Source organism: Heterocephalus glaber, unplaced genomic scaffold, assembly GCF_053883595.1.
Source record: "Heterocephalus glaber isolate CG9 unplaced genomic scaffold, H.glaber_assembly_v1.0 deba00001577, whole genome shotgun sequence".
Classification (NCBI taxonomy): Eukaryota; Metazoa; Chordata; class Mammalia; order Rodentia; family Bathyergidae; genus Heterocephalus; species Heterocephalus glaber.
In genome coordinates this window covers 28,594,764-28,606,809 of record NW_028258358.1, presented here as the reverse complement: position 1 = coordinate 28,606,809, position 12,046 = coordinate 28,594,764, and the positions used below count along the sequence as shown (strand labels likewise).

Sequence of the window (12,046 nt, the reverse complement as noted above, 5' to 3'; positions counted from 1 at the left end):
GCTCTTAAGGGCATCATGAATTAAAAGAGTTTATGGGGCAACTGGAAAAATATATATGTACATGTTATATTTTCGGAAAAGAAGTAAAGTTCTATCATTTAACACTAATAATTAAGAAATTTTAATAAAGAATTGCAACTTCACCCGCAAATGTATTCTCTGGGTTTAAATAAAAATTTTTTCACTTTAGCTGCTAATCAGGACTTTTGGATTTATCTCAATGCCTTGGGTGGTCTCTCTCTCCTTTCTTATATTAAATTGGTCACCGCAAGAAGGGCTTTATGGTTATGATGGCTATGGACTTGTTATCGCTTTGCTATGTGTGAGCAGCTATGTGGTTTAGTGTTTTCTTTAATAATCTGTGTTTTAGCTCTATTTCTACTTTTTAATTTGTAGTTTCTGAAACACAATTTCTTTTACCACATCTCCTCTTATTTTCTAAAATTGGAATTGCTAAGAATGTCATTGGGCTAATGAGTATAGTGTTTGATTTCTGCCTGGGTTTCTAAATACTTTAGACTTAATTCCATTATTTAAAAAATCACCAAGTATTTTTCTGTTGGCATACCAAAAGCCAGACACTGGTGTTAGGCTATGAACTTGGAAAACATGAAATGATAGCAAGAATAGCAACATGTCACTAAAATGAAATGTCAATGATTAAAAACAAATAACTTTTAATATATCAATCTAATTAAACTACTTGTCTATATAAAACAATAACATTGAAGTACAGATTAAAATGAAATGAAAATTTACAAATACAACGTCAGTTTTCTAACTACACTGTCATTTTGATGGGCTCTGCTTTCTCTTGACAAACTGAATCCTTCTGTTGTTACTTCTCACAGACACCGGAGAGGTTGGTCAGGCATAAAGGTATTTCAGTGAACTTCCTGTTATAAATGAAACCTTTTGTATCCTAATGAATGCTGTACTTGCAAAAAGAGCTTTTCCTCGATTCCTTAATGTTATGTTGCATTATACTATACTATACATCCCATCTTGAATATCTAGAAGATCAAATTTGTAGTAATAAGGAATAGAATAACTATAATTGGAAATTGTAGAGAAACTGAGTATCTAAGAACTAGAAATAGAGTGATGGACAAGAATTGGAAATGGGGATAAAGGACACAAAAAAGCACACCCTAGACTCCTTGATTATGACATCAAGTAATTTTGGATTTGACATACATTGCTTGTTTTGGTCCATGAGCGAATTTCTTGATTCAGAACAGAAACTGTTGTCTGAACATCCCTTGTGCTGTTGTCTCAAGACCCATAAGTGTTCAGAGGTTAAAATATGTCCGCCTCTATTTCACTGAATAGCCACCCTATTATGCCACCTTTAATTCACTGAATTATGCCACCGTTAAGTCATTAATCCTATCGTAATACATAAAATACCTTCACAAACACGGAGTTCAGGAGTACATCATTTTCTAAACCTGGGTAACTGATGGCAGTGCAGCCAATGAAAAGCTGTTGGGTACCAGCCAACTGTTTTATTCTTTAATTAAAAAAATTTCTTTCACTGAGTAATTAGTACTGCTTATGCATTTTGTCTGTGTTACATGGATAACACAATACATGACACATTCCCATAAGAAATGGAAACTATTTCACCAATGATGAAAAAAGAAAGCAGAGTGTTCAGTGGCATTAGATTTCAACTGATAGAAAACTGGTTTTTTTTAAAGGTCTTTTTTGATGCTTTTAGGAAAGCACAAAAGCAAAAGCAGATCCTCTTACTAACAGATCAGATCTGAAAATAATTGCTTTGCTATTATTCCTCCATTTAGGAGTTATGTTTCTGGACTATGTTATTGAGTAGGCTCCTGGATTACATAAAGCAGAGACGAAGATGCCTTGAACACGGGTTGCTGAAGACAATTCTTAAGTTTCTCTTTTTCCTCAGTTTAAAGAAAATACATTTCCATGCTTAGGGTCTGGAGGTTTGCACAACATGGCATTTCAGGGTAAACCAGTCAGAGTCCTTATCACACTTACTATGGAATTCTGTGTAACTAAAATATTGCGTATCAGATTTATGTTATAGAATTTCACACTTCAGAAAGTCTTTGAAAGAGTACTACTTTATCCACATGCGTGACATAGTTTCTTGTGTTTGTTTTATGTCCTTCTGAAATGCACTGGCGTATAGTCTTGCAAATGTTATAAGAGAAAACCTGAGTCTGTTTACCACAAACAATACATGTATATTTTTAAATTTTTAAATAAGGTCTACCTAACACTGTCCTCCAAATATAGAGTTGTGAATATATGAATTACCTTGAATATAAATAACTCTTGCAGGTTCTAACGCACCAACATTGTCATTTACTACATGACACTAGTCAGGTGACTGACCCAACACAGCTTCCTTGCCATTGGCTGTAATTTCCAACTTATAGCAGCTGTCACAATGAATGGATAGTGTTCAGTATCTGATTTGCTTCTGCCATCACTATTCACATAGAGTCCATTAACAACAGGAATATATGATTCTTAAATTACTGAATTACTCATACTTTGATTAAAATAATAGTCTTGCAAAGTAAAACAGAACAGCCACTTCTATATTACCTTCTATATTTCTGTCTAGTTACTACCATTTATTTCATTCCAAGGAAATACATTGAATATTGTTATTATCAAGCAGAGGCCTTCTCTGTCCTCTGCTCAAGCACCATGTAAAACCAAAGCAAGGTCCACACAGGTGCTGGATTAACTAACAAATGAAGGAGTGAATGGACAATATGCCCTGTAGGGTCTCTTGGCCTGGGTTAGATAAAGCGCCCACATTGGGTTTCATGTTTGATAGGCTTTTGCCAGTTTTCTGCCTTTGGATTATCTTTTTTAATACAATATTTTTGATAACTGGGTGCATGAAACACATTTGTTAATGGCTGCTGAAGGGACTACGAAGGCCTTTTTTCTCTAGGGGATGCTGAATAAACTGTGTTGTACTTCTGTGTTTTGGCTGTGATTCTCCTTGGAGGTCGGGTATGGAATTTTCTACCTGTGGCATTGTGTCAATACTCAAAAAGTTACAGATTCCGGAACATGTTAGATTTCAGAGTTCAGGATTGGGGATGTTCCACTTATAGCTGGTAGGATTTTTATTTTTAAAAGTTCATAGCAAAATAATAAGGGAATGATAACAGTTAATACACTGTGTATCTTTATCTTGGACTGTCTTGAAATTTAACAATTGATCAGTTTGAAAAAAAAGAAAGCCCTGAAAAATGTGATACCCTTTGTGTGTTTAGTCTTTGAGTGCCCAAGGTCTACATGAAAATGTAGACCTCCCTGCTGGCTTTCCCCTCCACTGGACAGCAGTCTTCAATCAGGGAACTCAAACACTATTTGATTAAATTACAGAAATTCTCCAAATCTCTCAGTTCAGATCAAGGGCAACGATAGTGAGAGTTGATCACAGAAAATATTCACAGGAAAAACAGATGAGCATTTGAAAAACCACCGACATTTTGATCATGCTAGACCTACTAAAATTGTAACGGACTTGGAAATATCCAGGGGGCTACATTATAGAAAGTATATGTGCTGTCACTCTTCAACATCAATTATGTTTGACAGTGTTAATTTGATACACTCATATTTAGTACTTTATTCTATACTTTCCAAGGCAGGGCTCCCCTGAGTCCCCAGACCAGGTTAAATCTCCTTGCTGAGTACATAGCCATCATCCTGGGGCTCTTTTATCCTAACACTTTATCAGAGTTCATTATAATTCACTTAACTATATTAAATTCCCTGAGGGCAAAAATGTATGTCTAGATTACTCAGTATAGTAAATTGAATTAATATGCTAAGATTATTAGTACCTTACTAACCAGGATTGCCTGAAAAGGCTACATAATTGGGACACAAACACTTCAAGGTCTTATGTTTATATTTGCCATAAGAAGCAGTCTATATCTATTTAATGATAAAAATAGAGAAATAGAATCCTTGCCTTTTGTCTCTCCAACGTTTGTCTTCCCATACTGGCAACCTCTTTTTAAAAACTCTCTCTGGTTCTCATAATTTATAAAATTTTCGATGGTATCAGATGTTTGGAGGAGGCTGTCCAATATATCCTTGACTTTAAAGTATAGGCAAGATTTATTCTATCCATATAAGTGTAATTTCTACCTTCACTTTTGTGTTTCTGTGCTAGATGTTATCTAAGCTAGATGTAATCTGCAACATGGCCTCCTGTCACAACTAGAATTCTTATCTGTGAAGTGTTGGCATCAATGCCCAACACTCACAATAACCACAGGATATCACGGAAACGAGTTCTGCCCACAAACTGTTTCCCTCTAGGAAATCTTAATTTAATGTAAATATTTTTCAAGAAAACCATTTTGCATTTAGGCAACATTCAGAAGCATGAGTGGGAAAAGTTGTGCATGAATATACAGCAACATCTGGGGTAAATGTCTGAGCCCAGACTGTCAGAATCTCAAATTAGGTTTTCCTCCCACTACATAGTTCCTGGTAGTGAGAACAGGACAGACTCTCCTCTCCTGTTCCTTCCAGGGCTGACTGGCTAGGGTGCTCATGGCTCACCCATTCAATTGGACGGCTCCACCCGTGGAGGGTGGGCTATGTTCCCTGCTGCAGAATCCCGTGTGCTCCCAGAAGGCAGGTACAGGCATCTGCCAGAGGTGAACTGAGGCTTTTAATTCTTTAGAATGGAACTACTGGTATATTCTTTAAAGTTGTCATCAACTTTTCAAATGAAAAAGGCAGAGCTCTTCCTTTTTTTACACTAGTTACTTGACCGGGATCTTTTGAGCGCTGCTTCTGCACTGGGCTCAGAGATAAACTTGCTGAAGGAGGAGGCTGAGAGATGCATTCAGAATAGACTGCTGGGTTTCTTTTCCTAAGATCAAAAGAAAACAACGAAAGCCAACCTACAGTTTTGGAAGTGAGTGAAATTCATGGAGGTTCCTTGTGGAAGCCTTAACACATTTCGCCTTACCCTTGAGCTGCCTTTCCTTTGACATGATCCAAACACTAACCGAAATCTAAAGTTATTAATTGCTTTCAATTAATTCTCAGCATTGTAAAGATCATGAAAAAATTTGCCACCAACCTTGCTATTGTTTTTATTGTTAGTTGATTGCGTGCCACTGTCAATATTTAGACGAACATATAATAACTAAAGAAAAAAATCCACAAAATGTACAAACTAAGGTGTTACGTAGCAGCAGGCAAAGATGGAAAATGCAGGTGACAGCAACAGAAGTGAAGGGCCTCTTGATGAGATGCTGGACCCTGGGAGCTATGGGCTGCAGGTGCTAACCACAGAGGGGCTGCTACATAAATAATTTTTGCGAGGTTCACAATTTGCCCACCAATCTCCGCACTGCATTCTTGAAAATTGTCCTAGTCTTACCTTGGATGCATTTGTGTGGAAAATGAGTGGGCACTTGTAGGGACTTTAAGTAATAAATGTGTGAACACATCACACTTAAATAAGTATTAGCATGGATATATTTTGTGGTCTAAGTCTGTGCTGGAGGTCAGTTCTCAATGCCTTAGCAAGAACAGGAGAAAGACAACGAGAAAAATTTTCTTGGAGATTATTAAGACCAATAAAAGAGAGAGAGAGAGGTAGGAAGAACTGACTTGAAATGTATTTATGTTGGACAAATAACAAGCTCTACCTTTTGTCAAAGTATGACCAACACACGGGAGTTTCAAATTAGAGTTTTGGAAAAGAAGCAAATTTTAGCCAATCAATTTCACATCAAATTAGCTTCTAGGAAAACACCTGACTGAAAGTATAAAGTTTTGTTTCATGTTAAAATAATCAATGACCATTGAGGGAAAGAAAGCCAGTAAGAAGTCAGTGCTGTTTTTATAAATTAAAAAGCCCATATTCTCATTCTTAGTCATTTCCTGCTCCATTTAACAAGATCCACATGACCATTTTTATCAATAAATTTCAGGCTAATAAAAGACAATACTAGGAATTACAGCAATTTCAGCCAAAAAATATAAATGATCTGTATGACTCCAGAGGCTTAATCTAGTTTAAAAATATACAAATCATTTTGGACTTCTTGATGGGATTACATTTTTATTAGCAGTATTTGGGTACCTTCTCTTTGCCACTAGGAATCTAAATCATATTCTAGAAGAAGTTTATCTTATTTTTTATTGCATTTTCCTCCAAAATCTTAGCAAACAAAAATCTTAGCAAAGAATCACATCCCTTTTGAGTTAGAAGAATGTCTTGTGAACTTTTTTTTCAAACTCCCTTGGTTTTCAAATAAAGTAACTTGAGATCTTACAAACAGATTTTGTACTCCTATTGAAGGGAGAGAGAATGGCCTTACAATTTATTCTCTCTGAAGTGATTCTGAGATTTTGTTAGATGACTTCCAATTTAATGTACCCACTCTACAAATCTCTTTAAAAAATAAACTTCAAAACCATTTTCTCCAATCTTCTTCAACAGAAAACAGTAGTTAGCCATTGAGTTACGCTGTCAAAGTGAAGGGCCTACAAGTTTACCGCATCTCTGCTTAGTAAGCTTAGGGTTTTCTGAATTTTAACACAGATCCTCTTCCTGTCCAACCCAAATCTTAGATGTCAGTAGACTTTCCTGTGCCTTCTGATTTAGAGGTTGGCATAAATGATGGGAGCCCTCTTAGGCTGAAGAATGCCACTAGTATTTTTACCTCTCTTGCTTGTCACTATAATTGCAGTAAATGCAACTGAAAGTACTTTTATTTGAAGGCCATCTGACAGAGGGGAAGAAAACACATTTACCCTTTGAAGGACCATGTATTTTCTTGGGAGAAGTCTCCCTATAAAATTTGTCCTTTTATCCTTGTCTAGCGATTTGGGAAACTTCTTTGGGCAGTGAAACCTTCCAAATGCTTGTGCAACCTAAGAACAGAGCCATGATTCACAGCATTTCCCTCAAATTCTCCCTCTTTTCTGCCTATCTTTTTTTTATTCATTAAGTTTATTGGTACATTTTAGGTATACAACATGATGACATTCATCACTGGGAATCTGTACTTTTACATGATATATCTTGGTTCTTATTTTTTCCCCCATCCCCCCTCCCACCCCTTCACTCCAACCTATTTACAAAGACTTTTTTTCCATTTTTTTTACTCCTATCTTTTGAAGACTGGAAGGCTGTTTTAAGCTTGTGTGCCTGAAGTCTCTTTTTCCCCAGAGTGAGATAGAAAATTTACTTGCTTTATCCGAAATATTAAGCTATTTTCATCTTAGAATTTTAGGGAAGAAATTGTTTTCTAACATCTGTGATTATGTTAAGGTAATACAAATCAAAGTGTGTACTGTAGGCATTTTTTTTTTACCAGATTGTTTTCTAAGTTATCCCTTCTCGCAGGAACTTTTATTATTTTCATTGGCGAGACCCACTGACTGAACATAGTTAGCTTGTGCATCTTTAATAGAAACATCCTTTGTAATATGCAAGAAAGTGTTTCTTCTTTTGCAGGACAAAAAGAAGAAAAATACAAAATTATGTCTATAATTTGCTGGAAGCTGTTTGAAGTCTACACAAGTCATCCTACCTTCTGACCTTCCCGTTAAACATCACAAGCACTTGCTGTTCTCATCTGTCCAATCTCGGATCTGTTTAAATGGCTCTTACCTATAAACAGGTTCCACTCGGTGTCCAGATCAGCTTGATTGGCCAAGCAACCCTTCATGACATTGAGGCAGTAGTTGTTGCAGGGTCTCACAGTGGGCAGTCCTCGACAGTAGGGGCAGTACAGCATCTTCATTAGTGCACGGATACACCCAGGGGTGGGGCTCACCTGTAGAACAATTAGAAAAAGAACAGGAAAATCAGAAATAAGAACAACAAAAGAGAGGAAAAAAAGTTGTTTTCTACATTTAAAAAAAAAAACAAGAAGAAAACAACAGGCAAAATGGCTCTGATAAACCTCACACAGTTGAAATTATCAAGATCTTAACTTCAGAATTTTAACCCTTTTTCATTCATCTGGAAGCCAACTCCTTCCTGTTGAATACTTCTGCTCAGCAAAGTAATAATCAATTTTTGAAATGTTCCTGTCAACATTTTGATATTGATGCCATTATAATTGAGCCCTAAAACAGACACAGTTTCATTGCAACAGAACATGAAATGAGATAATGCATGTGGAAGCAATTTGCAAAGTTAAAAGCCCCATAAAAGTATAGGTATTATTAAAGTTTAATGTGACACCTTTAGAAAAGTTTCCAACTGGTTACTTGACCTTTTTTCTCAAGGAGGTTGGCAGATAGACTTCCTTTGTGCATAACTTTTTTGAAAGGATCAGTATCAACTTGTCTGAAATTTCTGAGATCCAGGCCTGTTTCAAAGCAATGGAACCCATAGGGCACCATCCTGAGGCATTTGTAGCTATACAGTCCTGGAAAATTCATTCAGAATGGACCAGTGTTGAATGTAAGCAGAAATCCTTGCAGTAATTTGAAGGAGTTACTAATCAACTGACAAATAAGCACTATTTTCCCTGAATAAGAAATGTGGTACTTCCAAGTTAATCAATTCTACAACAGTAAGGACTTTTAAAAGACTCATTAAAAATTCTAATTTGACTTTAAGACAGAAAGAATATTTAAAACAGTAGAAATCATCAATTGAAAAATACAGAAACTTTTTTCATGACTACATATTAAATTATTGTCCTGCTCGTTTGGTTGGGTTACATAATTTTGATGTTTTAGTTAAGTAACTAAATATATGTTGCTATACTTGTGTTTTAGAGTAAAGGGAAAAAAAAAACCCTCACTAAACCTAACTTTTGTCATTGGACCTTGTTAGAACTGTGGTCTTATTGGATGGACCTGGGACCATGGGTAACACCCATCTGAAAAGGACATTTAGATATTGATAAAGCATAATGCCAATGTAATGCTGGAACACTAAGAAATGTTTCTACATAAATGGACACTTTCATTGCTGCAGCTCTTCTCTGTCATTCTTTTACTTAAAAACCAAACTTGGCTATTTTTTAATCCCTGGCTTTGGTTACTATAACCTTAAAAAATAATTTTATGCTATACACTGATAACATCCTGAAAATTTATTTAGGCACTGGAATTTCTAGATGTCCTTCTGAGTTTTTTGCTTTTTATTTCAAAAGTTTTATGAAAAAAATCTCAAATATACAGACAAGCTGCAAGATTTTTATAGTAAAAAGCTATATCTCTACTCCTAGATTGTTCAGTTTACATTTTGCTATATTTGCTTTTTTATCTTTTTTGTGTTTTTATATATCCTTCTATCTGTCCATTAATATACCTTATTGTTTTATGCCAAAGTAATATCCTTTTACTTTTTCTTTCTAAAGCAATCTCCTTTTGATTTTTACTTTTCCTGGCAATTTAATGTTGAGTTGAATAACATGGAATCAATACAATTAACAATAGTAGTGTATTAAGTACTCTAAGTCAAAGAAGTGAAGAGCCAGAGGCCCACCCTGATAGCCCACGGTGACCAGAGTGGCTCAGTTGTGGGCAGGTCCTACCCAGGGCCCTAATGCAACCCCAGCAGCTCGGACCCACAGGCCCACCAAAAGGTAAAAGAGCTGCACAGGGACATAAGCAACACCCAGAGGCCCACCCAGATGCCATTGGTAAGTGTGTGCAGACAGCAGCAAGAAACCTGCTCAGACACCAGCAACTGGGATGCACAGCCCCTAGCCAAAGGCCCTCCCAGACAACAGCTACATAGGGGGGAAGGCCCTGGTCAGAGGCATACCCAGATACCACCCCAAGTGTGCATAGGTCCTAGCCAGAACTCTGCCTGGACAACAGGAACTGGACCCAGGAATTGGCACAGGGGTAAGAAGCACAGAAAAGGCCTTGTGATGGCTTGCTGAGAATTGAAGACCCTGGGCAAGCAAAAAGTCACCTCAACAAAGACTCAGCAGGCTGTATCTGTTGAAATGAGAAGACACACAAATGAGCCTAAAAATCACATTTCCATATCACCCAAGGCAATCCCAAAGGGCAACAAGATGGAACATTGATACTCAGCCACCTAGACTGACTCAAATGGCAATGAAAAAGGATCTGGAAAAAATGAAATCTAAAATAATTTCTCTCATAACAACAGAGATTGTGTGCATAGTGCAAGACATGATTAATAAATCTAGAGCAGACACAGATTTAAAAAATAGAGGCACTGAGGAACATGATGGAATTCCAACATAAGAAACAAATGGAATCTATAAAACAGATGCAAATAGATATAAAGGACACTAAAAACTCCACTGAAAGTTTGTGCAGCAGAATGAGCCAGTGTGAGGACAAAATTTCAGATATAGAAGATAGGATTGCAATTAGAAACCAGGAAAAGAAAAATTTCTATAAATAGTAAGGGACCATGAAAACAAATCCAGCAGCTGCTAGATGATGCAAAGAAGAATAAGACTGATCTGAGTCAATAAAGAAAAAGGAGAGAGTGCAAATGACATAAAGAAAAAAAACTGTTCACAGAAGTAATGGTAGAAAACTTCCCAAACAGGGGAAAAGAACTTGACATACAGATAAGTGAGGCATATGGGACCCAAATAGCTGTGATCAAAAAAAAAAAATTACACCTAGGCATATAATAGTTAATATTCCAGAAACCCAACAGAAGAACAAAATTCTGCAAGCAGTTAGAGAAAAGAAACAAATCACATACAAAGGAAAGCCCATCAGAATCACAGAAGACTTCTCAACACAAACCCTAAAGACAAAAAGACCCTGGAGTGGCGTATTTCAAGCCCTAAAGGAAAATAGCCTCCAAACCAGACTGATGTATCCTGCAAAACTATCTTTCAAAATTGATGGGGAAATAAGATAGTTTCATGACAAAGAGCACCCAAGGAACTTCATGAATACCAAACCAGCCCCCGAAAAATTTTTAAACAATATCTCAGGAAAAGACAGTGAGGATCAAAACCCCAGGAAGTCCAGCAGAATGAATCCATCAGGCAAGACAAGAAATTGAATGCAAAAGACTCCAACAAAAAGAAAAAGAAAAAGTCATGACAATGATAAGTCAATATGTATCAGTTATAACCATCAATGTTTAATGGTGTCAGTTCACCAAACAAAAGAAACAGACTGGCAGGATGGGTCAAGAAGCAAGATCCAACAATATGCTGCATACAAGAAACACATTTAACTCCAAAAGAAACTCATAGGCTGAAAGTTAAAGTATGGAAAATGATACTCCATGTGACAAGAACCTAAAAAAAAGCAGGAGGAGCTATGCTATTTGCAGATCAAATGGACTTCAAAGCAACACTGATTAAGAGAGACAAAGACGGTCACTATATCCTTGTAAAGGGAAAAATCCAAGAGGAAGAGATGACAATCATAAATATATATGCACCAAATACTAGTGTACCCAACTATATAAAAAAATACTAAAGGACATGAAAAATCATATAAGCACTAATACAATAGTAGTAGGGGACCTCAATACACCAGTCACAAATAGTAGATCAACTAGACAGAAAATAAACAACCAAATACTAGAACTCAATCAAACTCTCAAACAAATGAACTTAACAGATGTTTAAAGAGTCTTCCATCCCACCAAATCAGAATACACATTCTTTTTCGCTGCATATGGGTTGTTTTCCAAAATAGACCACATACTTGCTCATAGGACATGTTTAAGTAAGTGAAAAGAAATTAAAGTTATCCCTGTATATTAGCAGACCATAGTATAATGAAATTGGAGATCAACAGCAAAAGAAACCACAAAAATTTCATAAACACATGGAAATTGAACAACACACTTCTGAAACACCAATGAGTCACAGAAGATATTAAAGAAGAAAACAGACAGTTTCCACAATTAAATGACAATGTCAATACAACATATCAGAATCTATGGAACACAATGAAATCAGTCTTACAAGGGAAATTCATAGCAGTGAATACTCATATTAGGAAAACAGAGCAAGCTCAAATAAACAACCTGATGCTGAACTTCAAGCTCCTAGAAAAAGAACAGCAGGACAAACCCAAA

The 12,046-nt window shown here is 36.3% G+C and overlaps 1 protein-coding gene across 5 annotated transcripts in view; it reads right to left on the bottom strand.

Moving 5' to 3' along the window:
• Positions 1-12,046, bottom strand: part of Gpc6 (glypican 6) — a 1,085,538-nt gene that overhangs the window by 334,184 nt on the left and 739,308 nt on the right. For all 5 annotated transcript variants that reach the window (XM_004870814.4, XM_004870815.4, XM_087193031.1 and 2 more), the window contains one exon: positions 7,658-7,823. In XM_004870814.4, coding sequence (XP_004870871.1) covers positions 7,658-7,823 — 166 coding nt within the window. The remainder of the gene's footprint in view (positions 1-7,657; positions 7,824-12,046) is intronic.